This window comes from Oncorhynchus masou, chromosome 5 (assembly GCF_036934945.1).
Source record: "Oncorhynchus masou masou isolate Uvic2021 chromosome 5, UVic_Omas_1.1, whole genome shotgun sequence".
NCBI lineage: Eukaryota > Metazoa > Chordata > Actinopteri > Salmoniformes > Salmonidae > Oncorhynchus > Oncorhynchus masou.
In genome coordinates, this window is record NC_088216.1 from 44725050 (window position 1) to 44752575 (window position 27526).

Below are 27526 nucleotides of genomic sequence, written 5' to 3' on the forward strand. Positions count from 1 at the left end.
TCTTCCAAATGGACAATGACCCCAAGCATACTTCCAAAGTTGTGGCAAAATGGCTTAAGGACAACAAAGTCAAGGTATTGGAGTGGCCACCACAAAGCCCTGACCTCAATCATATAGAAAATGTGTGGGCAGAACTGAAAAAGTGTGTGCGAGCAAGGAGGCCTACAAACCTGACTGAATTACACCAGCTCTGTCAGGAGGAATGGGCCAAAATTCACCCAAATTATTGTGGAAGGCTACCCAAAACGTTTGACCCAAGTTAAACAATTTAAAGGCAATGCTACCGAATACTATATGAGTGTATGTAAACTTCTGACCCTCTGGGAATGCGATGAAAGAAATAAAAGCTGAAATAAATAACTCTCTACTATTATTCTGACATTTCATATTCTTAAAATACAGTGGTGATCCCAACTGACCTAAGACAGGGAATTTTTACTAGGATTAAATGTCAGGAATTGTGAAAAGCTGAGTTTAAATGTATTTGGCTAAGGTGTATGTAAACTTCTGACTTCAACTGTATATAAAGACAGACAAATGGTAAAAAGAACGAGAAAGAGGGGAAAAAGGGAGGGAGTGAAAGCAAGAGAGAGAGGAGAGTGTCACATGGAGCCTCTAGCTCAAACCGCACCCTTTTACAGAGAGGAGCAAGGGAGGGGGAAGAGGGCGAGCAATGATTATATGCTAAGAATGAAAAGAGAGGGAGGATGAGGAAAGAGCAAGGACAGGAGCGAAGATGAGAGAGAGAAGAAATTAGAGATAATAATGGAGGAAGAATATGTGGACCCAAACACAAGCATGGACGTGCTTCTTCCCTTACCCAAAACAGTCTTCAAAGACCTTGTTGTAGCTACTATGAAAACACAAAGGAAAATGTTGCGACAGGATATTATCCAAGCCTAATGTAAGATTGTGGAAAAACATGGCTACGTGCTTGTGTTTAAACTATGATGCCATATGAGCTTGGATTCAATTGATTTACCAATGGTTCAATATTTCCATGTCACAAAACTCAATAGATATTAGAAGTCATCTTCTAAGATGCAGAACCATTAAGTAAACAGAAGGGCCTGTCTAGCAGGCTGGCTCCCACTAGTGTCCAGAGACAGTATGACACTTATTGTAAACTCCAGATGTGAGTGTTTGAAAGAGAACCAATTCTATTTCATTCTAAGGGGGAATCCCAAACTCTGTACCATCGTAGTGTGACACTTCAATGTTCCTTTCCATTCAATGTACTTGTTACTTTGTATCTGTAAAGAATCAATATATTCTGTGTGACAGTTTGTTTAACTGGCAACGATCAAATCTACTGTACAATACATGGAATGTCCTCAGTCAACTTTTGTTGACAACGACACATGGAAGATTATGTATAACTTGTCTTGGGTGGTCATGTTGCCCTGGTAGGTTTTTAGTTGTTTTATGTAATAATGTCACGCAATATTGATATATCCATGCAGTGTATTGTTTGTGTCGTGTAAAAAGTGGAAAACTATACTTTGTTATGATTGATAATAACGCATGTAAGTGTTAAATGCATTTCATTTGTTTAATGTAACATTTTTATTTTGCGTTTTGTGCACACATACTTGATATCGTGTCTATACACGATATGTACGGGCTGGGCATCAAATGGTGCACAACATGGAAATGAGTGTTCCACAGATGTCTGCATTCCTCCAACCAGATTGGGTCTGTCAAAACATTTCCTAAAAAGGAAAACCAAACAAACCACTGACCTCTCTGCTTGTTACGTAAATCACTCCCCTTGGCATTCTTTAGTTTTTTTATTTGTTGTTTTTATTCAATTGTCTTTATCTTTATCTTCCCTACTGACTAAGTCAAGTCCTCCCCACTAGTGTGTGTGTGCGCATGCATGCATGTGTGTGGGCGTGACATGCTTACACTGGGGTGGAACAACTCGGGTGGGACCGACTCACTCGGTAACTCTTGGTAACCTTTGGGTGCGTTCTTAAAGCATTGACAGCAGTCATAATCAGGCTGTTGCAGTTGGTGGGGAGAAACAGAAAGTTGCTGTTAGTGGTTGTCTAACAGCAAGGTCTCATAACATGGCATTGTTTAGAAAGGTTTTTTTGTTAGAATGTCAAAATAAGTTATTCTCTAACCCCCCATATCACTATAGAAACACACTCGCAAACGAAATATCACAGAAAGGTTTCTTAAATTTCATTTAAATAGCTTGTAAATGGCGGCAGAGCATCTTCTCCGTTTCAGTCACATCCACATGGGTTGAGAAAAACTCCCTAATGATTGGTGGATTTTGTGCCTCTCATTTGTGCCTCTCATTGACTGCGTTTGCGAGCATAACATGATGTGATGCATTGTCCGTAAACGGTGACAGACTGACTGATATACAAACAATAATGATTAGTTGTTTAGGACGCAAGTTGATTTGTAGATCAGTCAGTCTGCAGTTGCCGACTGCAATGCAGTTGACCTTAAACGCGGACATTATGTAGGTGATGGCTGCAGGGTGCGGTTGATGGGAAAGAACTGCAGAGATGGCAAAAATCAAAAACTGTGTGAGGTGGTGATACACATGCATATACACACACTCATTCAAAACGCACACACATGCACATACATGGACACACACACACACACATATACGCATCTGTATATAGTGCACTCAAATGTATTCAAATGCACTCAAATGTATTCAGTTGGCCTTGCTGTTATGATTTTTGTTTTCCTTGATGTCTTTTGATTTTTGCATTGTTGTTTTTTGTTTTCATTGGTCTTTGTCTTTTTTCTCTTTGGTTTATTTGGTTGGTTGTCGGTACATTGGGGGACGGGGGGGGGGCATGGGGGTGGGGAATGGAATTATTTTATTTAATCATTATTTATTTTTTTTTGTGGAGGGGGGGTCGGGGGGTCTCGGATGGTTGAGGGGCAGCTCTCGGGGAGCCTTTGTGGGGGGGGGGTCTTGAAGGTCTGGTGCCCTGGTGGTTGGGAGCTTGGGCCGGTGGCATATAGGTCGCTGGTTCTGGCCCCCGTTTTTGGCCTTGTGGGAGTTCTGTCCACGTGCTCTTGAGCAGGGAGTTGACCCTGGTTGCTTCTGTGGGTCGCTCTGGATGGGAGTCTGTTAGATGATGGAATGTAATGTAAATGTTTAGCGCCTTTCACTGCAAGTAGATTGTACATTTTAATATGCAATATATATATATATATATTTTTTTATACTGCATGACCCATGATTTTGTGGTTATTTTAAAGTTCATGCAGTCAACATGTCATGCAAGTCAGATAACTTTCATCCCAATATACAACACACATTAAAATATGCTGATCAGCAACTGCACGAACTGTATGCTCTCCAACACGTCCCATATATCTGTACACAACTGAATGCTTAGCCAATGCAAGTCCCCACCCATCTCAGATATCTAGACCAATCAGATAACTTGGCCTGCGTCAGGAACAAATCAGTGCAGGTTGGAGGGTTCAGTCTAGAGGTTTTGTTCCTAGGAAGATACTCGTCAAACTGAGTGTGAACCATGGAGATAGTTAGGAGGCAGCATTGTATTGGTCACATTATAGCGTCTGTAAGAGCATGGGCAGCACTAGCGAGGCCATCTTCAACACATTACTAATTTAACTGCACAGCATCACATACTTACAAGGTAGTGTCTACATCTATAAGTTGGTAAACAAACTAAAGGGTGCATACTGCCACCTGGAGTTTGCTGTTTGAACAGGTATAAAGCCACGGTTGGTGATTTACTGCCACCTGCAGTTATTGAATGTTTGCTCACGTGTATAATTCATTGGCTAATCCCTCCTGATCACCTGGATGGAATTATGTGATCCTTATGTAACCCATAAGAAGTCTCACCCAGTTGACTACTTCAAAATAGTGAAAGTCCTCAATGGGGCTGCATGCTAAATTGGGCTTTTGGGCACTAGTCCTCAATATGGTGTGAACTCATACTACAACTGCAGTGTAACTGCAATTGCACTACATGGGTCGGTACAAAGCACAGTCAATGAGGGTAAAAACAACATACTTTTGTATATATATTGTGTGTGGATATCCCTTCAAATGACTGGATTTGGCTATTTCAGCCACAACCGTTGCCGACAGGTGTATAAAATGCAATGCAATCTCCAAAGACAAACATTGGCAGCAGAATGGCCTTAATGAAGAGCTCAGCAACCGTCATAGGATGCCACCTTTCCAACAAGTCAGTTCGTCAAATTTCTGCCCTTCTAGAGCTCAACTGTAAGTGCTGTTATTGTGAAGTGGAAATGTGTAGGAGCAACAACAGCCCAGCCGCAAAATAATAGGCCACACAAGCAAACAGAATGGGACCGCAGAGTGCTGATGCACGTAGCGCGTAAAAATCGCCTGTCCTCGGTTGTAACACTCATTATCGAGTTCCAAACTGCCTCTGGAAGCAACGCCGGCACAAGAACTGTTCGTCGGGAGCTTCATGAAATTGGTTTCTATAGCCGAGCAGCCACACACAAACCTAAGATCACCATGCGCAATGCCAAGCTTCCGCTGGAGTGGTGTAAAGCTCGCCGCCACTGGAGCAGTAGAAACGTGTTCTCTGGAGTGATGAATCCTGCTTCACCGTCTGGCAGTCCGACGGGAAAATCTGGGTTTGGGAGATTCCAGGAGAACACTACCTGCCTGAATGCATAGTGGCAAATGTAAAGTATGTGTGGAGGAGGAATAATGTCTGGGGATGTTTTTCATAGTTTGGGCTAGGCCCCTTAGTTCCAGTGAAGGGAAATCTTAACTACAGCCTACAATGACATTCTAGACGATTCTGTGCTTCCAACTTTGTGGCAACAGTTTGGGGAAGTTCCTTTCCTGTTTCAGCATGACAATGCCCCCGTGCACAAAGTGAGGTCCATGCAGAAATGGTTTGTCACGATCGGTGTGGAAGAACTTGACTGGCCTGCACAGAGCCCTGACGTCAACCCCATCGAACACCTATGGGATTAATTGGAATGCTGACTGCGAGCCATGCCCAATCGCCCAACATCAGTGCCCGACCTCATTAATGCTCTTGTGGCTGAATGGAAGCAAGTCCCCACAGCAATGTTACAACATCTAGTCTTCCCAGATGAGTGGAGGCTGTTATAGCAGCAAAGGGGGACCAACTCCATATTAATCCCCATGATTTTGGAATGAGATGTTCGACGAACAGGTGTCCACATATTTTTGGTCATGTAGTGTATAAGTATAATATATGTATATTTATAGGCCAAAATGTGTGCTTCACTTGGAACAAAGAGGTGAGCTTTTTCTTCTCCTATTGTTGGTCAGAGAGACCATGAAGTTATTAAATATGTTTAGGAGTCAAGCTTTGTTGAATAATAGATACAAGTTGTACTATATCCCACCCCTACAGTAGGCTCCTATATGTGGCTAATGTATTTGCTACACCATAAATAACTATATTGTATGTAGGTTGCCTGTCAGAGTTAGCGCCACTCTAAATACACACAAAGAATCCCAATGTCACTATTGACTAGAGAACAACCAAAATGTGTTTTTAAGGGCTGATACCAATTTTTGGGAGTGAAGGAGGCCAATGGCCGATATTTAATGCTGATAATAAATATTATTACATTTGAAGTTTAGGGGAGAAATATTCACAGGGATAACCATGTATGCAATAACAAATGAATTATACAACCACACAATCAATTTCACTTTGTGTTTAGCAATTTAACTACATAACATAATGGTAATAATTGTATTTGAATGGTATATCTCTTGAAGAACTGGGTAAATCCAGATGTAGCCTAGGCCTATTCACATAACAGGTAAATGCATATTCAACAGGAGTGAGTGTATGCATGCATTGAGTTATTGAGCTTGTTTTGGCTGATTTCAGTGGTCTTTGGTCTTCCCTTTCATTTGGTCTACTGATCAACAACATTTTCATATATAAGTAGCCTATTGATTTATTTTATAAAAATGTGTGCTGTCTCCTTTAAGAGAAAAGAGACCACTTGTATGTTATTTAGCTAGGCAGTTCTGCTTGGGCAGTTCTATCAGGAAGGGAAAGAAAAGTAATGTAGCTAGCGAACTCAGTGAATTAACTAAATGTATGGTGGCAATCAGCTTTGAAATTAGCATATTTTGCATTATTGTTCGCTATCACAAATAAAGTCTTAGTACTTGAGTACCCCTGCCCTATGTGAAAAGGTCCGGTCACACAAATTTCCTAGTTGTCAATGGTCCAGATGGATAATGTAATTTATCGGCATAGTAACAAACCCACACCTCACAACCCATGCGACCCCAAACTGTTCACATCCCTCTTATTGGCAGAGAGAGAATGTGCGGTTTCAAAGCTAATTTCCCACAATTCTACACATTTTGCATGTGGCAGAGATTTGGCTGTTTTAAAGCTGATTTCCTGCAATTCTATGCCTTCTTCCATGTCTTATGTGTGTTTTATATGATACCAGGGATCGAGGCCCAACTGAGTAAAAAAAAGTTTGGGTCCAGATCCGGTCCACAGTCCGCCAGTTGAGTATGTTAGTTTCTAGGGTAACATTAGTGAACTGACATTAGCTTCATATCTAGCAAAGTTAGCTCTATGCTGAATGTTGTTGTTTACCTAGCTAGCTACCAGTATGTTACATTGTAAAGTGCTGCAGCCTGTATGGACATCGTTTTGCCTAACACTAAATTAATTACCACTTTCTCCATTTCTACATTCAGTGTGGCATTATAAAAGTGCAGCATAAGTGGGTAGCTATAGCAAGCAGCACAGACAATCCTCTAGGACAGGCTAACTAGCAATGAGTGGCACCAGCTTGCAGAAGTTTCACACGAGGCAAGTGCGTTCACGCTATAAAGGGGAATTTGTCTGTGCCGATACTCAAGGGCCGATAGCCGATAGACTAGAAAAGGCCAAAGATATTGACAGACCGATTATCGGACATTCTTTACTTTGAAACACATGCATAGACAAATACACACATGTACACACACACACGTCCACACATCATGTCAGTGTTCAGAAGTTGCCACAGATTGCCAAGTAATTTCTCTCTGATAAGACACAGACAAGTAATTGTCATGCAGGTGAATACTCAAATTGTCTTCAACATCCCCTTCTGTTGAACTTACTGACATTACAGCCGACTGAATGGCTGCATGAATGCCAATGACTGTTCGGTGCACTCTCAGATCACATCTACTGTTTTTTTTGTCTCTGTACCGTGCTGCTATATTTAGCACTGTACATTCTATGGTGGAGTGTTTGCCCTCGCTGCCTGTCCATGTGGCTGAGTCCAAATATTTTCAACATTCAAATATTCGTGTTGACATGAGGACCAACACAGAGCAGCTCAATGGATGATATCACTTCACCACTGTGTGTGATTGCTCAGGACATTGCTCATTGCTTCCTGTTAAACAGAAACATATTTGGTAACAGCAAATAGGGCTGTCTCTCAATAGTCTTAACTCACTTCCTTTCCTCCATTATCCAGTTATTTTTCTCTCACCACTCCGTAGCAATGAGGGAAAGAAGACAAGTGAAGGAGGCAAAAGTTAGCGAGGAAATTAACTTATTTTAGAGTATTGGGACAGAGCCAGGGTTTACCTGAACCATAATAGATGGAAATAGACAGGAGAACAAACGAGTAAACGAATTGCCAAATGCCATGTTGTTCAACGCCCTGGTAAAAAGAACATTCTCAGGTAAGCCCAAATGCCTGGAAATCCTCCAAGATGTGCTTTTATATAACCAGAGCATGAGGGAGCGACTGAGCGTGCCATAATTGGATCAGCAGTCAGGCTCAAGACAAACTGACAGTGGAGTGAGAAATCTGACGTCTGGATTATCTTTCTGATACACACAGAACCGTACATATTCAAAAGGAAATGGGCAATTCTACGGTAGCGGACCACGTTTTCTCAGAAACTTAAATATCTGCTCCGAATTAAGATTTAAAGATGACTGCAGAAAGACCGGGATGTCAGCTATGTATGACACCTTGAGGTTTTTAAAAAATATTTTATTTATTTATTTAACAAGGCAAGTCAGTTAAGAACAAATTCTTATTTTCAATGACGGCCTAGGAACAGCGGGTTAACTGCTTTGTTCAGTAGCAGACCTACTTTGTCAGCTCGGGGATTCAATCCTGCAACCTTTCGATTACTATTCCAACGCTCTAACCACTAGGCTACCTGAACAAATATATTTTGCTTATTGAAGTGAGGTGGATTTATACCCGGTAACAGAATTGCGGTAATGGAATTACATCATGGTCCCCTGATCTGTACTACACAGAAATGCATAACTATGGATATGAAAGTTATTCTCTTCATGGTGATGTATCCTAAATAGGTACACGACTGTAGAAATATGCAATATCCTCCTTTGCATATGTGGGTATTATTCTACACACGGGCTATTATTTTAATTAACAAGCTCCACCACCAAACAAGACCAAATTTGGTTGGTCCGAACCAAATCTGAACCCATCATATGTCTATGTTTCACAAGTTTGGACATCGAAGTACAGCAGAGTAGAGATCAGTAGAGTACAGTACAGCAGAGAACATTGGGATCCGGTGAGAAAATCCCTAACCGAGAAACAAACTTTTTTTTCACGTAGATGCAGAAAGTAAAACAGCATAGTGGGGTCAATTTCAGCAACAAGTAAGAACGTTGAAGTGCAAGGCTCAACTTCTCTGTTTTGGTGCCCTGGCACCCAAGCTGGGAACAGCGTGAAGCGAACCAGTGCACATGGGCAGATACTGTGTGTTACTGTGTGAGAGTGAAGTGTTTGCCAGATCCCTATTCAGTACAGTAGTACAGTAAAGTAGAGTATAGCTCAGTACAGTACTTTATAGTGTACACAACTCTGGTGTGCTCTACTGTGTACTGTACTTAACTCTACTCCACTCTATTCTACTCTACAATGCAGTACAGAACTGTCCTGAACTATAACTTTCTTTACCATACTGTACTTTGCTCATGAAACATAGATGTACTGTATATGCCTTAATACATCAAATCAAAAAATAAATATATAGACTCTAAGAAAGAGACACCCAAATTGACATGTTCCAATGAACTTCACATGTTGGTGCTCATAGGTCCTTTTTACAAGGAAATGACCAAATAGTACAAAAACAAACACACACTTCTGTGTGAATATGCAGGCAGGCAGGCAAACACAGACACTCACGCTTTAGGGTATAACAGACATTTCCATGTGCTAGAACATAGGTCCCTCCCCTCTTTACAGCTCTGGTCCATACAACAGACAAATCCACACATGACCACACTATGGGCCTTCACTTACCTGGATCTATAATAGGCCTATTCATTTTGTATGAATATGTTCTTATTTTCATTGTGTACAATGTAAAAGCCACGTAAACAAGGCATATGTGTCAATATATTACAAAAAATATAAATACAGTATATGCGGCATATACTGTGAAATATATTTTGGTCATCCCGACCCATTGCATGCTCCTCCGTACAGCTTAGAGTTACTACTGTATATATAGAGTTGCATGCACGTGGCAACACTGAATGTGTGATTAGGAAATGTATTGGGAAATATAAAATATATGACAGCAGTTTATATTTCAGCACAAAGTGCTCTGCTAATTGCACAAGTGTGCAAAAACAAGTGTCAAATGTCACACCTTGATACTCACTAGTCCTCACTATATCCCACTTAACCACTTACTGACACGTGTGTTTGGCAGAAAGCATATATACACTACCGTTCAAAAGTTTGGGGTCACTTAGAAATGTCCTTGTTTTCCATGAAAACATACATGAAATTGGTTGCAAAAGGAATAGGAAATATAGTCAAGACGTTGACAAGGTTATTAATAATGATTTTGAATTGAAATAAGAATTGTGTCCTTCAAACTGCGGTCGTCAAAGAATCCTCCATTTGCACCAATTACAGCCTTGCAGACCTTTGGCATTCTAGTTGTCCATTTTTTTATGGTAATCTGAAGTGATTTCACCCCATGCTTCCTGAAGCACCTCCCACAAGTTGGATTGGCACTTCTTACGTACCATACGGTCAAGCTGCTCCCACAACAGCTTAATAGGGTTGCGATCCGGTGACTGTCCTGGCCACTCCATTATAGACAGAATACCAGCTGACTGCTTCTTCCCTAAATAGTTCTTGCATAGTTTTGGGTCATTGTCCTGTTGTAGGAGGAAATTGGCTCCAATTAAGCGCCGTCCACAGGGTATGGCATGGCGTTGCAAAATGGAGTGATAGCCTTCCTTCTTCAAGATCCCTTTTACCCTGTACAAATCTCCCACTTTACCACCACCAAAGCACCCCAGACCATCACATTGCCTCCACTATGCTTGACAGATGGTGTCAAGCACTCCTCCAGCATCTTTTCATTTTTTCTGCATCTCACAAATGTTCTTCTTTGTGATCCAAACACCTCAAACTTAGATTTGTCTGTCCATAACACTTTTTTCCAATCTTCCTCTGTCCAGTGTGTGTTCTTTTGCCCATCTTAATCTCTTCTTTTTATTGGCCAGTCTGAGATATGGCTTCTTCTTTGCAACTCTGCCTAGAAGGCCAGGATCCCAGGGTCGCCTCTTCACTGTTGACGTTGAGATTGGTGTTTTGCAATTTAATGAAGCTGCCAGTTGAGGACTTCTGAGGCATCTGTTTCTCAAACTAGACACTCTAATGTACTTGTCCTCTTGCTCAGTTGTGCATTGTGGCCTCCCACTCCTCTTTCAATTCTGGTTAGAGCCAGTTTACACTGTCCTGTGAAGGGAGTAGAACACAGCGTTGTACGAGATCTTTTTTATTTTACCTTTATTTAACTAGGCAAGTCAGTTAAGAACAAATTCTTATTTTCAAATGATGGCCTAGGAACAGTGGGTTAACTGCCTGTTCAGGGGTAGAACAACAGAATTGTACCTTGTCAGCTCGGGGATTTGAACTTGCAACCTTCCGGTTACTAGTCCAACACTCTAACCACTAGGCTACCCTGCCGCCCCAATCTTCAGGTTCTTGCCAATTTCTCACATGGAAATAGCCTTCATTTCTCAGAACAAGAATACTGGCGAGTTTCAGAAGAAAGTTATTTGTTTCTGGCTAATTTGAGCCTGTAATCGAACCCACAAATGCTGATGCTCCAGATACTCAACTAGCCTAAAGAAGGCCAGTTTTATTGCTTCTTTAATCAAAATAACAGTTTTCCGTTGTGCTCACATAATTGCAAAAAGGTTTTCTAATGATTAATTAGCCTTTTAAAATGATAAACTTGGATTAGCTACCACAACATGCCATTGGAACACAGGAGTGATGTTTGCTGATAATGGGCCTCTGTACACCTAAGTAGATATTCATTTATTATTATTTATTTTTTTAAATCTGCCATTTCCATTTACAACATTAACAATGTCTACACTGTATTTCTGATCAATTTGACGTTATTTTAACGAACAAAAAAGGTGCTTTTTTTTAAATATATTTTTTAACCTTTATTTAACTAGCCAAGTCAGTTAAGAACAAATTCTTATTTTCTATGACGGCTTAGGAACAGTGGGTTAACTGCCTTGTTCAGGGGCAGAACAACAGATTTTTTCCTCGTCTGCTCGGTGATTCGATCTTGTAACCTTTTGGGTACTAGTCCAATGCTATGACCACTAGGCTAGGCTACCTGTCGCATCACAGCAGGAAGTGATCTGGGGGAGCAGATTAAAGTGACACCATTGTTGGAATGTGTAGCACAGATACATTTCCCCTTTGGCTGTTTCTTATGTGTCTGATGAAAGCAGCAGATGATGCTGAGCCTGAATGGCAGAGTGCACAGTCAGTATGTTGACAACGAAGGTCTGGGAAAGTATCCCAACTAGTCCAAAGCGGAGCCAAAAATCCCCTCAAAACACAACAGAGACAGAGGGATAATAGACTGCAGCCCACTCAGTCACAAGTGCAAAACTGATACTCATGTCATACAAATACTACTAGAACACATGGACAAACATACTATATACACACACACAACTCCTAACTGAGTAACAACTGTAACTCATCAAAATAAGCATGTGTAAAGTATTATCCAAAATATGCTCAATCCACCACCAGAATTACATATACGCCCATTCTATGTTGCACCACGACACAAACAAACATTAAGGAACAGATCTTTTTTTTGTAACTTAAAAAACAAAATATGATCAGCTCATCAAGGCCTTTTGGTCACAGTGCCTCTTATTTATTGATCGTGCCTTCATTTAACCAGTAAGTCATTGAGAAAACATTCTATTTTACAATAACGACCTGAGACCTCAACATTTTTTGTGGTCTTTGGCGTCTAGGCTGAGTTACTGTCAAACACCTTGTGAATACTGGTACAGCAAACAAAGGAAAGAAAGGGTGCTCAACAACAATAACAAAAATCAGGAGAGGGGCTTACCAAGAACAGGTGACTGGCGTTTTGACATCAAGCTGACGTCACTCTGAGGAAGATGTCAGCTTGACGTTGATCGCCAGTCACCTGTTCACATCTTGTACAATGGATTAAAGTGAGCAATAAGAAATCAGTCTCTGCCTTTTTGTTGTTGAGTGCACCAATTCCTTTTATCTTGAATTAGTTATTTTGGAAGATTGTCTTGGTAGGCCAGTCTCACCTTGTGGTTACTGCTGATGTAAAGAGTTTGATACATATATTTGATTGGTTTATTGTATAATACTCTAACTAACCAACACAAATACCATGCAAATGAATAAACTACAGACACACTGACACAACTGGAAGCAACACACTTTGTTGGGCCATGTGAAGAGCACATCGCTTCTCTTTGCCTTGGTTTAATATCCTCTCTATTATTACAGTACAGACTGGACTGCACTTCTGTTCCCAGATGTGGACAGGCTACCATGACTTTCAATGCTTGAGACACAGACACTCTGAAACACCTGGAAGCAACACACAGCTTTCGCCTTTGTCTTGGTTCAACATTCTACAGGTCTTGCCAACCAGTCTATGGCGCTCTCCACGGCCAGGATCTATAGGGCCAAGTTGTCTACTCTGGACACATGGGAAAAAAGTAGCAGCAGACAATTCTCAACTCCTAACCAACGGGCCTTTACGTCCATGAATGTGTATCAATACTTTTTCACTGTTTATGAGGCTATATGATGTATTGTTCAGTATATTTACTGTGTAATATTAATGTATTTGTTTTTAATCTCATGATCTATTTTACATGCTATAAGATTGCTGGGGGGGGTCTTTTAAAATATATCTATATATTTATTATAAAGGTCTCGGTTCAATATAATACAGAATGTGCTGTATTTCTGTTCCCAGACGTTGATAGAGCAGCTCTCACATTCCACCACTCCTCCTCCCTCCTCCTCGACCAGAGAACAACGTCTGACTTGGATTAATGCCAGCAAAACTTTTCCTCCTGACTTGCATTCCCTTATAAGCCCTACACTAAACATACAAAACAATACACACATTAAAGAGCTGATTCACAAATACAGACACAGAGCCGCACACTTTCTCACTGACACAGACTTTCTTCATGTGTACAACACACAACTCTAAGACTCAAACAGACACACACACTCCTCTCTAACCTGTGAACAGAGTTACATTATAAAAGCTCACCTGTTGTTCCACGGCCACGTCCTGTAAGGCCTGATTGTCCCGAGGAGCTCGGATCCAGCTTAGTAACTGGCCCATTTTCACCTCTATCTGTTGTGAATGTGTGTGTGAGTGTATGTGTTTGACTCTGTTCCTACTCCGTGAACTGCAGCATGTTCCCCAGTTGCACACAGGGAAGGGGCGGGTACAGAGAGAAAGGGGGAGGGAAGGGAAGGGAGCACAGCAGGGCAGGGTTAAGGGGAAGGAACAGGGTTAAAGGGAAGGGCAAGGAACAGGATTTAAGGGAAGGCGAAGGCCAAAAGGAAAGACTATATAAGGCCCATACGATTTGAAATAATTGAAAGGTTTGATTCCAAAACGCAATTTACGTAAATTTTTCACATTTGTATGAATTCATATGAAATGAATGGTCATGGGTACCTTTCTATGAGTATGTATGTATTATTGATTTTCTTAAACTTTTAAAACATTTACTTTAGATGCGGTATGAAACACATTCTAAAGTACAATATGCTATTTTCAGAGTCATGTGTTTAGAAAGTTGGGACATTTAGGTTTCTGCATTATGATGTATTTACATGACACTACAACAGTCTATGACAGCCATGTTAGCTCCCATTAACACAGGGTGTGTTTGCAAATTCACTCCGTAGTGCCAGAGTGCGCTCAGTGTGTACTCTGGGTGTTAGTAAATTCAGAGCGTTTCAGAGCGTTTCATAAATTCTGAGCGTTTCGTTCTCGGAGCGTTCATTGGACACACCCGCCAACGAGTATGGTTGATCCGAGCGTTCTGACCGCATAATGGCAGTCAAGCACTTTTTCCTCGCCCCAGCAAAGATGGATAGAGTGTTTTCATGTTATCTAGAGCGTTGGTGACTGTAACTGTGCTGCTGGCAACCATTTAATGACGTTTTCTTGCCGACGTTAACTGACAGCGGTCATATTCAACGTCTGAGAATATTTAAAAATAAATGTTATGTAACTGAATGTGTAGAATTAGAACAACATAAAAATATATATATATAGAATTTGACCCAACTCTCTAAATATATGGCTCTCGCTATATCCACTGTCCACATGCATGGAGAGTTCCATATGGTTTTTGCCTCTGCCGCCAAAAATTAGTCATTTAGCGAATCATTTCCATTACATTTGTCTGTTCACTTTTAAGTTAGGTTTCTCTAAATATTTTTTCCATACTTAGGAACTATTAATTTAGGTTAACCTTTGGCTTGGTCAGCCAGATGCGGTGATAGACAGCTGTCACACTGGCCACCTAGCATTATGTTAGCTTTGAGCTCTAGAGTGTCGTGGACCTTTTGATTATTATGGATTCCTTCGACAGTTTGGAGCCTGTGATATCTGTTACTGTTGGCCGAAAGAGGAAACGTTCTAAAGGTCATGAAAAGGAGAGAGCCAAGATCCAGCGATGGGAAACCCTGCAAACATATGGAGGCTGCAAACAGAAGGCTGTATCACTCCGATAATAAGAATCAATCCATCCTTAACTGGCAAATTAATTGCGACAGACTTCCAATGTCGTTACTATTCCTTAATTTAAAAAAAAAGGTTCCCTTGATTTATACTAACGAAAAAAACTGTAAAACCCTTATAACATTTTTCCAAAAGTGTCTTACATGTCCAAAAAGAAAACACGCATTGTATAGGCTACACTGTTCACCCTCAGGATACAATCAATCGGCTTTGTGATAGGCTATTTGCGCAATATAGTTAAAACAAATTGATTATTTTAATATCGATACTTTATTACATGTAACTGTTTAAGAAAACAATTGGGAGACGTTTTCTACTGGGGTTCTGTTGTTTGGGGGCGGATATAGGACGTTTTGCCACAAATGAACATGATTATTTGTCTCAAAAATAAAATTGCCCTGCAAAATATTTCTAACAAAATCACGTCTCTCTTCACAAGTCCATGTATTGATAAGATGAAAAAATAATATATCTTTCACAAGATGTGTTTTTAATTCGTGTCAATTTACCAACATTTCTGAAAATGGATGTATCAAGTTTTGGAATGAAATGCTTCAAATTCATATATTTTTTCTGTGCTCGTTTGAGCTTGCTTGCTTAACAATGAACGAATAGAAAAGTCCAAGACTGGGCTATAAAGGGAAGGACAGTGATACTGGAGTGACACCACCTGATAAGAGGCCACATCTGAGTCGCTTCTCAGGGGGCTAAGTGAAGGACAGTGATACTGGACACCACCTGATAAGAGGCCACATCAGTCACAGGGAAGTGGCCACGGACCCACACACACACACACACACACACACACACACACACACACACACACACACACACACACACACACACACACACACACACACACACACACACACACACACACACACACACACACAAAATAAGTATTTGGTCAATAACAAAAGTTTATCTCAATACTTTGTTATATACCCTTTGTTGGCAATGACAGAGGTCAAACATTTTCTGTAAGTCTTCACAAGGTTTTCACACACTGTTGCTGGTATTTTGGCCCATTCCTCCATGCAGATCTCCTCTAGAGCAGTGATGTTTTGGGGCTGTTGCTGGGCAACACGGACTTTTAACTCCCTCCAAAGATTTTTTATGGGGTTGAGATCTGAAGACTGGCTAGGCCACTGCAGGACCTTGAAATGCTTCTTACAAAGCCACTCCTTCGTTACCCGGGAGGTGTGTTTGCGATCATTGTCATGGTGAAAGACCCAGCCACGTTTCATCTTCAATGCCCTTGCTGATGGAAGGAGGTTTTCATTCAAAATCTCACGATACATGGCCCCATTCATTCTTTCCTTTACACGGATCAGTCGTCCTGGTCCCTTTGCAGAAAAACATGTTTCTATCCCCATGCTTCACAGTAGGTATGGTGTTCTTTGGATGCAACTCAGCATTCTTTGTCCTCCAAAGACGACGAGTTGAGTTTTTACCAAAAAGTTCTATTTTGGTTTCATCTGACCATATGACATTCTCCCAATCTTCTTCTGGATCATCCAAATGCTCTCTAGCAAACTTCAGACGGGCCTGGACATGTACTGGCTTAAGCAGGGGGACACGTCTGGCACTGCAGGATTTGAGTCCCTGGCGGCGTAGTGTGCTACTGATGGTAGGCTTTATTACTTTGGTCCCAGCTCTCTGCAGGTCATTCACTAGGTCCCCCCGTGTGGTTCTGGGATTTTTGCTCACCGTTCTTGTGATCATTTTGACCCCACGGGGTGAGATCTTGCATGGAGCCCCAGATCGAGGGAGATTATCAGTGGTCTTGTATGTCTTCCATTTCCTAATAATTGCTCCCACAGTTGATTTCTTCAAACCAAGCTGCTTACCTATTGCAGATTCAGTCTTCCCAGCCTGGTGCAGGTCTATAATTTTGTTTCTGGTGTCCTTTGACAGCTCTTTGGTCTTGGCCATAGTGGAGTTTGGAGTGTGACTGTTTGAGGTTGTGGACAGGTGTCTTTTATACTGATAACAAGTTCAAACAGGTGCCATTAATACAGGTAACGAGTGGAGGACAGAGGAGCCTCTTAAAGAAGAAGTTACAGGTCTGTGAGAGCCAGAAATCTTGCTTGTTTGTAGGTGACCAAATACTTATTTTCCACCATAATTTGCAAATTAATTAATAAAAAATCCTACAATGTGATTTTCTGGATTTTGTCTTCTCATTTTGTCTGTCATAGTTGAAGTGTACCTATGATGAAAATTACAGGCCTCTCTCATCTTTTTAAGTGGGAGAACTTGCACAATTGGTGGCTGACTAAATACTTTTTTGCCCCACTGTACATACAGTGCCTTGCGAAAGTATTCGGCCCCCTTGAACTTTGCGACCTTTTGCCACATTTCAGGCTTCAAACATAAAGATATAAAACTGTATTTTTTTGTGAAGAATCAACAACAAGTGGGACACTTGTTATTCAGCCCCTTTACTTTCAGTGCAGCAAACTCTCTCCAGAAGTTCAGTGAGGATCTCTGAATGATCCAATGTTGACCTAAATGACTAATGATGATAAATACAATCCACCTGTGTGTAATCAAGTCTCCGTATAAATGCACCTGCACTGTGATAGTCTCAGAGGTCCGTTAAAAGCGCAGAGAACATCATAAAGAACAAGGAACACACCAGGCAGGTCCGAGATACTGTTGTGAAGAAGTTTAAAGCCGGATTTGGATACAAAAAGATTTCCCAAGCTTTAAACATCCCAAGGAGCACTGTGCAAGCGATAACATTGAAATGGAAGGAGTATCAGACCACTGCAAATCTACCAAGACCTGGCCGTCCCTCTAAACTTTCAGCTCATACAAGGAGAAGACTGATCAGAGATGCAGCCAAGAGGCCCATGATCACTCTGGATGAACTGCAGAGATCTACAGCTGAGGTGGGAGACTCTGTCCATAGGACAACAATCAGTCGTATATTGCACAAATCTGGCCTTTATGGAAGAGTGGCAAGAAGAAAGCCATTTCTTAAAGATATCCATAAAAAGTGTTGTTTAAAGTTTGCCACAAGCCACCTGGGAGACACACCAAACATGTGGAAGAAGGTGCTCTGCTCAGATGAAACCAAAATGTAACTTTTTGGCAACAATGCAAAACGTTATGTTTGGCGTAAAAGCAACACAGCTCTTCACCCTGAACACACCATACCCACTGTCAAACATGGTGGTGGCAGCATCATGGTTTGGACCTGCTTTTCTTCAGCAGGGACTGGGAAGATGGTTAAAATTGATGGGAAGATGGATGGAGCCAAATACAGGACCATTCTGGAAGAAAACCTGATGGAGTCTGCAAAAGAGACTGGGACAGAGATTTGTCTTCCAACAAGACAATGATCCAAAACATAAAGCAAAATCTACAATGGAATGGTTCAAAAATAAACATATCCAGGTGTTAGAATGGCCAAGTCAAAGTCCAGACCTGAATCCGATCGAGAATCTGTGGAAAGAACTGAAAACTGCTGTTCACAAATGCTCTCCATCCAACCTCACTGAGCTCGAGCTGTTTTGCAAGGAGGAATGGGAAAAAATGTCAGTCTCTCGATGTGCAAAACTGATAGAGACATACCCCAAGCGACTTACAGCTGTAATTGCAGCAAAAGGTGGCGCTACAACGTATTAACTTAAGGGGGCTGAATAATTTTGCACGGCCAATTTTTCAGTTTTTGATTTGTTAAAAAAGTTTGAAATATCCAATAAATGTCGTTCCACTTCATGATTGTGTCCCACTTGTTGTTGATTCTTCACAAAAAGAAACAGTTTTATATCTTTATGTTTGAATCCTGAAATGTGGCAAAAGGTCGCAAAGTTCAAGGAGGGCGAATACTTTCGCAAGGCACTGTACATGAACACATCCCAACACACAAATGTGCATAATGCACGCACACAGTGTTAAAATGCACTGACAGAAAAGGAACTTGATAAATGCACTTCAATCTGTGTAGATGAAGGGGACGATACAGGTTAGACATGGATAGACATGGACAATTGAGACATGGATTGTGTAGGTATGCTAATCAGAGAGTGAATTGGCAAGACAAAAGATTTAAGTGCCTTTGAAAAGGGTAAGGTAGTAGGTGCCAGGCGCACTGGTGTGTGTCAAGAACTGCAATGCTGCTGGGTTTGTCACGCTCAACAGTTTCCTGTGTGTATCAAGAATGGTCCACCACCCAAAGGACATCCAGCCAACACAACTGTGGGAAGCATTGGAGTCAACATAGGCCAGCATCCCTGTGGAACGCTTTCAACAACTTGAAGAGTCCATGCTCCGATGAATTGAGTCTGTTCTGAGGGCAACTCAATATTAGGAAGGTGTTCCTAATGTTTGGTGTACTCCGTGTATAAATCTACAATATACAGCGCACACTCTTAACCACAGAGGAAAAGTACACACCCTCTTCCACATGGAGTACACCTCACACAATCACTGAGCAATAAGAGATAAGTTGTGCAAACAACATGACAAGCGCCTTATGTGGAGGAGGAGGGAGGGGCAGGAGTTCTGTTTATATCAATTTTCACTGCCAAGTGTGGCCAAGTTCAACCTCAACTTTCTTGACTGTGTTACCGTAACCACCCGTTGTTATCGGCTACTGGAAGAGGCTAGCATTCCACTGTTGGAAGACTAGCAATGAAATCAGGGGGAGAATCAAAATGAATAATGCACTTAGCCAGTGAGAACATGCAATATAAGCTATTACTAGTTCTTAGGTGTGCAAAGATCTGTGGCAAATTGCTTTGTGAGGACTGGAGGCATGCCTTGTGATACATCCAGGCTGTATCACAACCGACCGTGATTGGGAGTCCCACAGGGCGGCGCACAATTGGCCCAGCGTCGTCCAGATACAGTATGTCCTGTGCAGGCCATCATTGTAAATAACAATTTGTTCTTAACCAACTTGTCTAGTTAAATAAAAGGTTAAATTTAAAATGTTAAAAATTAAAAAATTACTAATTTGTCTTGAACAAACAACTTTACTCTGATGTGAGTTGTCGATGTGACACCTACTCACAAAACTCCAATAGTTTGTAGGTCAGCAACATGATGTTGGTCCATGGTCCAGCAATGATTAGCATTGGTTAAGATAGCTAACTTTTGGACCTTACAAATCTACCTTGTGCTTTTGAGTGGACTGTAGATAAAGGGAATGCAAACAAGTTAGTAACACATGTAAATGTTCTCCTGCCTTGCATGCAGGTGTTGCATGTGCAGTATCTTTCCCTAAAAACTAGAGTATAAGTCAAAGAACAATACCCTGACTCTGTTGTATTGCACAGAAATATACCTAATCCATGACCTCTCTGTGTCCCTTGAGGTAGTCATTGGGCGGGGTGGGATGACGATGCAGTCTTGAGTGAGTCATTGTGACAAATCAGTCTGTGGCCAAAGGGTTGAGCTGTGTCCTTGGTCCCCCCAGTATTAGAACTACTAGGGGTGGTCCCAATATTAGAACTACTAGGGGTGGTCCCAGTATTATAACTACTAGGGGTGGTCCCAGTATTAGAACTACTAGGGGTGGTCCCAGTATTATAACTACTAGGGGTGGTCCCAGTATTATAACTACTGGGGGTGGTCCCAGTATTAGAACTACTAGGGGTGGTCCCAGTATTAGAACTACTAGGGGTGGTCCCAGTATTAGAACTACTCGGGGTGGTCCCAATATTAGAACTACTAGGGGTGGTCCCAGTATTAGAACTACTAGGGATGGTCCCAGTATTAGAACTACTAGGAGTGGTCCCAGTATTATAACTACTAGGGGTAGTCCCAGTATTATAACTACTAGTATATATAACTACTAGGGGTGGTCCCAGTATTATAACTACTAGGGGTGGTCCCACTACTAGGGGTGGTCCCAGTATTAGAACTACTAGGGGTGGTCCCAGTATTATAACTACTAGGGGTGGTCCCAGTAATATAACCCAGTACTACTAGGGGTGGTCCCAGTATTAGAACTACTAGGGGTGGTCCCAGTATTAGAACTACTAGGGGTGGTCCCAGTATTAGAACTACTAGGGGTGGTCCCAGTATTATAACTACTAGGGGTGGTCCCAGTATTATAACTACTAGGGGTGGTCCCAGTATTATAACTACTAGGGGTGGTCCCAGTATTAGAACTACTAGGGGTGGTCCCAATATTAGAACTACTAGGGGTGGTCCCAGTATTAGAACTACTAGGGGTGGTCCCAGTATTAGAACTACTAGGGTGGTCCCAATATTAGAACTACTTGGGGTGGTCCCAGTATTATAACTACTAGGGGTAGTCCCAGTATTAGAACTACTAGGGGTGGTCCCAGTATTAGAACTACTCGGGGTGGTCCCAATATTAGAACTACTAGGGGTGGTCCCAGTATTATAACTACTATAGTATTAGAACTACTAGATTACTACTAGGGGTGGTCCCAGTATTAGAACTACTAGGGATGGTCCCAGTATTAGAACTACTAGGGGTGGTCCCAGTATTAGAACTACTAGGGGTAGTCCCAGTATTATAACTACTAGGGGTGGTCCCAGTATTATAACTACTAGGGGTGGTCCCAGTATTAGAACTACGAGGGGTAGTCCCAGTATTATAACTACTAGGGGTGGTCCCAGTATTATAACTACTAGGGGTAGTCCCAATATTAGAACTACTAGGGGTGGTCCCAGTATTAGAACTACTAGGGATAGTCCCAGTATTAGACTTCTAGGGGTAGTTCTAATACTGACCATGTGAGACCCTGGCCAACCGGCACCCTCACACCACTCCCATTGCACCATATACCTTATGACACTTAGTAAGAAAAAGGGTATGACCACATGACTGAGATTGTGAAAACTTTATTGGCACTTGCAATATGATATTGAACCAACCAAGCAGTGACACACAGCTTCAGTGCATAGCTCAGGCAATAGATATGTAAACATATAGAGGTAGGCCAGGACACCGAGGATGAGAAAGACAGATGGATTTAAAAACAAATGCTATATATGTCAGTGTTGTATCAAACACTGATCAGACATAATCTTATAACTCTACATGGGAAAAATGGTTTAGACCATCTTAAAGTCAATTTCAGAAATGTAAATCCCAGTGACCATTTTAGAACTTAGTGGTTGGTCAATAATGTAACTTCTGTGTTGTGAAGATGTTCCTCCCTACCAGTAGGGGGAACCTGGAGGCATCTAATGCTATGGCAGATCTCACTTCTGCCACCAGTTGCATTGAAATGTGGCCTCACTACTCAGTGCTTACTGTACTTTTCCCAACAAGATCTCACAGTTTGACTTCAGTATTCGACATGGGCCAGGAGGATACATGTAAAATTACATTTGGATTCATTCCCGAATGGTTCGGGTTAAGGTTTGGGATAGAGTTAAAACAGAAACAGCTCGACGGTTAAGCTTAGGTATTCATTCTGAATGGTTAAGGTTTGGGATAGGGTTAAAGGGAAACTGCCTCCTAGAACCAACTTCTCTGGATATAAACGGCCTATGTAGCACTGATATGACTCAGAAACAAATGACTTAAATGTAATGTAATGAAACATTCATTCCAGAGTCAAAATTGACTACAAAGTGTAAATAGGATAAGTTTGGTCATAAAGTCTCGTCCAAAATGAGATTTGGAAGTCAGTGTGTCTACGGGTATGGATGGGTCAGGTATGAATTACTTACATGCCCACTTTTGCCAATGATATACTCAGGTGCAAAGGAGCAAGATAAATAAATAAATACAGTATGGGCATGAGGTAGATTGGATGGGCTATTTACAGATGAGCTATGGACAGGTGCAGTGATCTGTGAGCTGCTCTGACAGCTGGTGCTTCAAGCTAGTGCGGGAGGTAAGAGCCTCCAGCTTCAGAGATTTTTGTAGTTCGTTCCAGTCATTGGCAGCAGAGAACTGGAAGGAAAGGTGGCCAAAGGAAGAATTGGTTTGGGGGTGACCAGTGAGATATACAGTGGGGCAAAAAAAGTATTTAGTCAGCCACCAATTGTGGAAGTTCTCCCACTTAAAAAGATGAGAGAGGCCTGTAATTTTCATCATAGGTACACTTCAACTATGACAGACAAAATGAGAGAGAAAAAATCCAGAAAATCACATTGTAGGATTTTTAATGAATTTATTTGCAAATTATGGTGGAAAATAAGTATTTGGTCAATAACAAAAGTTTATCTCAATACTTTGTTATATACCCTTTGTTGGCAATGACAGAGGTCAAACATTTTCTGTAAGTCTTCATAAGGTTTTCACACACTGTTGCTGGTATTTTGGCCCATTCCTCCATGCAAATCTCCTCTAGAGCAGTGATGTTAAATGAAGAATGGTACTTGTCTAGAATGAGTACCAGTAGTTTTTAGCTAACATGCTACAAATATGTGTCAGCATGCATTAAGCAACGTAACGCTACACAGCTGGTTGCATATGATCCTTTCAAGACAACTGGGAACTCTGAAAAAAACAAGGTCAAGTCATGATAGCAGTGATCTTCAGGTCGGAAAGTCGGAGCTCTAGAAAGATGCCGAGTTTCCAACTTGGATTTCCGAGTTGGATGACTGTTCAAAATATTTTTTCCATTCGGAGCTAGTTTTTTCCAAATTCCCAGTTGTTTTGAACGTCAGCGTCACTGGACTGAATCTATTCTGTACATACAGTCAATCTATTAGTATTGTAATGAAACAGGCAGGGAACAGGTCTCGAACCCTCGTCCTTCTAGCCCGAAGTCCAGCGTGCTATCGACTGTGCCCCAAAAACATGCTCAAGCGGCAGAGTCGATATCCACGCTTATAAAGCCAGGGTCGTTACACTACTCCCTCCTTTCCAAGAGTGCGTCCTCGCGCTAGCTTGCGACTCAACATCTTATAGGAACGAGCTCACTAGCCAAGCACACGCACTGTCATGGATGCAAGGTCCGATCACTTCTGACACCATTGTAATGAAACAGGCAGGGAGAAGGTCTCGAACCCTGACCTTCTAGTCCGAAGTCCAGCGTGCTATCGACTGTGCCCCAAAAGAGAGTCGGCAGAGTCGATATCCGCACTTATAAACCCAGGGTCATTACAGTATGATTACTTCCACACTTTAGAAAATGTAATTTTCTCGCTATACTGTATGCTTATTTCATTTAATTCACAGGCTACTTACAAACCTGTTGGATTTGTTGTTCGGCAGTGTTGTGGGAACCACCCTACCATATCAAATCAAATTAGATTTGTCACATACACATGGTTAGCAGATGTTAATGCGAGTGTAGCGAAATGCTTGTGCTTCTAGTTCCGACAATGCAGTAATAACCAACGAGTAATCTAACCTAACAATTTCACAACAACTACCTTATACAAACAAGTGTAAAGGAATGAATAAGAATATGTACATAAAAATCTATGAATGAGTGATGACCGAATGGCATAGGCAAGATGCAGTCGACGGTATAGAGTACAGTATATACATATGAGATGAGTAATGTAGGGTATGTAAACATTATTTAAAGTGGCATTGTTTAAAGTGGCTAGTGATACATTTATTTAATCAATTCTTCCATTATTAAAGTGGCTAGAGTTGAGTCAGTATGTTGGCAGCAGCCACTTAATGTTAGTGATGGCTGTTTAACAGTCTGATTGGCCTTGAGACAGACTGAAAAACAGCTTCTCTCGGACCCCACTTTGATGCACCTGTACTGTCCTCGCCTTCTGGATGATAGCGGGGTGAACAGGCAGTGGCTCTGGCTGGTTGTTGTCCTTGATGGTCTTTTTGGCCTTCCTGTGACATCGGGTGGTGTAGGTGTCCTGGAGGGCAGGTAGTTTGCACCCGGTGATGCATTGTGCAGACCTCACTATCCACGGCAGTTGCCGTACCAGGCGGTGATTTATTTTTTATATTTTTTATTTTACCTTTATTTAACTAGGCAAGTCAGTTAAGAACAGATTCTTATTTTCAATGACGGCCTAGGAACAGTGGGTTAACTGCCTGTTCAGGGGCAGAATGACAGATTTGTACCTTGTCAGCTCAGGGATATGAACTTGCAACCTTTCAGTTACTAGTCCAATGCTCTAACCACTAGGCTACCCTGTGATACAGCCCGACAGGATGCTCTCGATTGTGCATCTGCAAAAGTCTGTGAGTGTTTTTGGTGACAAGCCGAATTTCTTCAGCCTCCTGAGGTTGAAGAGGCCCTGCTGCGCCTTCTTCACCACGCTGTCTGTGTGGGTGGACCATTTCAGTTTGTCCATGACATGTACGCCGAGGAACTTAACTTTCCACCCTCTCCACTACTGTCCCGTCAATGTGGATAGGGGGCTGCTCCCTCTGCTGTTTCCTGAAGTCCACGATCATCTCCTTTGTTTTGTTGACATTGAGTGTGAGGTTATTTTCCTGACACCACACTCTGAGGGCCCTCACCTCGTCCCTGTACGCCATCTCGTCGTTGTTGGTAATCAAGCCTACCACTGTAGTGTCGTTTGCAAACTTGATGATTTAGTTGGAGGCGTGCATGGCCACGCAGTCGTGGGTGAACAGGGAGTACAGGAGAGGGCTGAGAACGCACCCTTGTGGGGCCCCGGTATTGGGGATCAGCGGGGTGGAGATGTTGTTACCTACCCTCACCACCTGATGGCGGCCCATCAGGAAGTCCAGGACCCAGTTGCACAGGGCGGGGTCAAGACCCAGGGTCTCGATCTTAATGACGAGTTTGGAGGGTACTATGGTGTTACATGCTGAGCTGTTAAATGCTGAGCTGTGAACAGCATTCTTACATAGGTATTCCTCTTGTCCAGATGGGTTAGGGCAGTGTGCAGTGTGATTGCGATTGCGTCGTCTGTGGACCTATTGGGGCAGTAAGCAAATTGGAGTGTGTCTAGGGTGTCAGGTAGGGTGGAGGTGATATGGTCCTTGACTAGTCTCTCAAAGCACTTCATGATGACGGAAGTGAGTGCTACGGGGCGGTAGTCATTTAGCTCAGTTACCTTAGCATTCTTGGGAACAGGAACAATGGTGGCCCTCTTGAAGCATGTGGGAACAGACTGGGATAAGGATTGATTGAAAATGTCCATAAACACACCAGCCAGCTGTTCTGAGCAATGCTCTGAGGACGCGGCCGGGGATGCCGTCTGGGCCTGCAGCCTTGCGAGAATTAACAGGTTTAAATGTTTTTCTCATGTTGGCTGCAGTGAAGGAGAGCCCGCAGGTTTTGGTAGCGGCCCGTGTCAGTCGCACTGTATTGTCCTCAAAGAGAGCAAAGAAATGTTTTCTTCTGTCTGGGAGCAAGACATCCTGGTCCGCGATGGGACTGGTTTTTCTTTTGTAGTCCGTAATTGACTGTAGACCCTGCCACATACCTCTCAAGTCTGAGCCGTTGAATTGTGACTCCACTTTGTCTCTATACTGACACTTGTTTGATTGCCTTGCGGAGGGAATAGCTACACTGTTTGTATTCGGTCATGTTTCCGGTCACCTTGGCCTGATTAAAAGCAGTGGTTCGTGCTTTCAGTTTTGCGTGAATGCTGCCATCAATCCACGGTTTCTGGTTGGGGAAAGTTTTAATAGACGCTGTGGGTACAACATCACCGATGCACTTGCTAATTACCTCGCTCACTGAATCAGCGTATTCATCAGTGTTGTTGTTTGGCGTTATGCTGAACATATCCCAGTCCACGTGATCAAAGCAATCTTGAAGCGTGGAATCTGATTTTTCGGACCAGCGTTGAACAGACCTGAGCACGGGTGCTTCCTGTTTTAGTTTCTGTCTATAGGCTGGGAGCAACAAAATGGAGTCGTGGTCAGCTTTTCCGAAAGGAGGCAGTGGATGGCCTTATATGTGTCGTGGAAGTTAGAATAACAATGATGCAGGATTTTGCCAGCCCGGATTGCGCAATCGATATGCTGATAAAATTTAGGGAGCCTTGTTTTCAGATGAGCCTTGTTAAAATCCCCAGCTACAATAAATGCAGCCTCAGGATATGTGGTTTCCAGTTTACATAGAGTCGAATTAAGTTATTTCAGGGCCGTCGATGTGTCTGCTTGGGGGGGAATATACACGACTGTGATTATGATCGAAGAGAATTCTCGTGGTAGATAATGTGGTCGGCATTTGATTGTGAGGAATTCTAAGTCAGGTGAACAAAAGGACTTGAGTTCCTGTATGTTGTTATGATCACACCACGTCTCATTAATCATAAGGCATACACCCCCGCCCTTCTTCTTACCAGAGAGATCCTTGTTTCTGTCAGGAGCAGAAGACTGAGGCATTATGTGACCAGGCAGCATTCCTACTTCGGGTTGGTCACATTTGATCTGGTCATAGGTCAAAATACTATCACTTGTCTGTCCTGGAATTCACCTAACAACCATTGATGTAATCAGTGCCGTGTGTATCAACTCTACCTTGTTTTTCAACAGATGGAGGACAAGAGAGA

General features: G+C 42.1%; 1 protein-coding gene across 9 annotated transcripts in view; it reads right to left on the minus strand.

Moving 5' to 3' along the window:
• LOC135539641 (calpastatin-like) overlaps positions 1 to 27526 on the minus strand; it is a 67868-nt gene that overhangs the window by 31494 nt on the left and 8848 nt on the right. For 3 of the 9 annotated variants that reach the window (XM_064965650.1, XM_064965652.1, XM_064965646.1), the window contains exons 1-2: positions 13634 to 13796; positions 1909 to 2004 (exon numbers count right to left, since the gene is read on the minus strand). The exons of 2 other annotated variants lie outside the window; for them this stretch is intronic. In XM_064965650.1, the coding sequence (XP_064821722.1) occupies positions 1909 to 2004; positions 13634 to 13708 (171 nt within the window). In that variant the 5' untranslated portion in view covers positions 13709 to 13796. Of the gene's footprint in view, positions 1 to 1908; positions 2005 to 13633; positions 13797 to 27526 lie in introns of those variants that run through there. 4 more of the 9 variants (XM_064965655.1, XM_064965653.1, XM_064965656.1 and 1 more) reach the window with 2 other exon arrangements.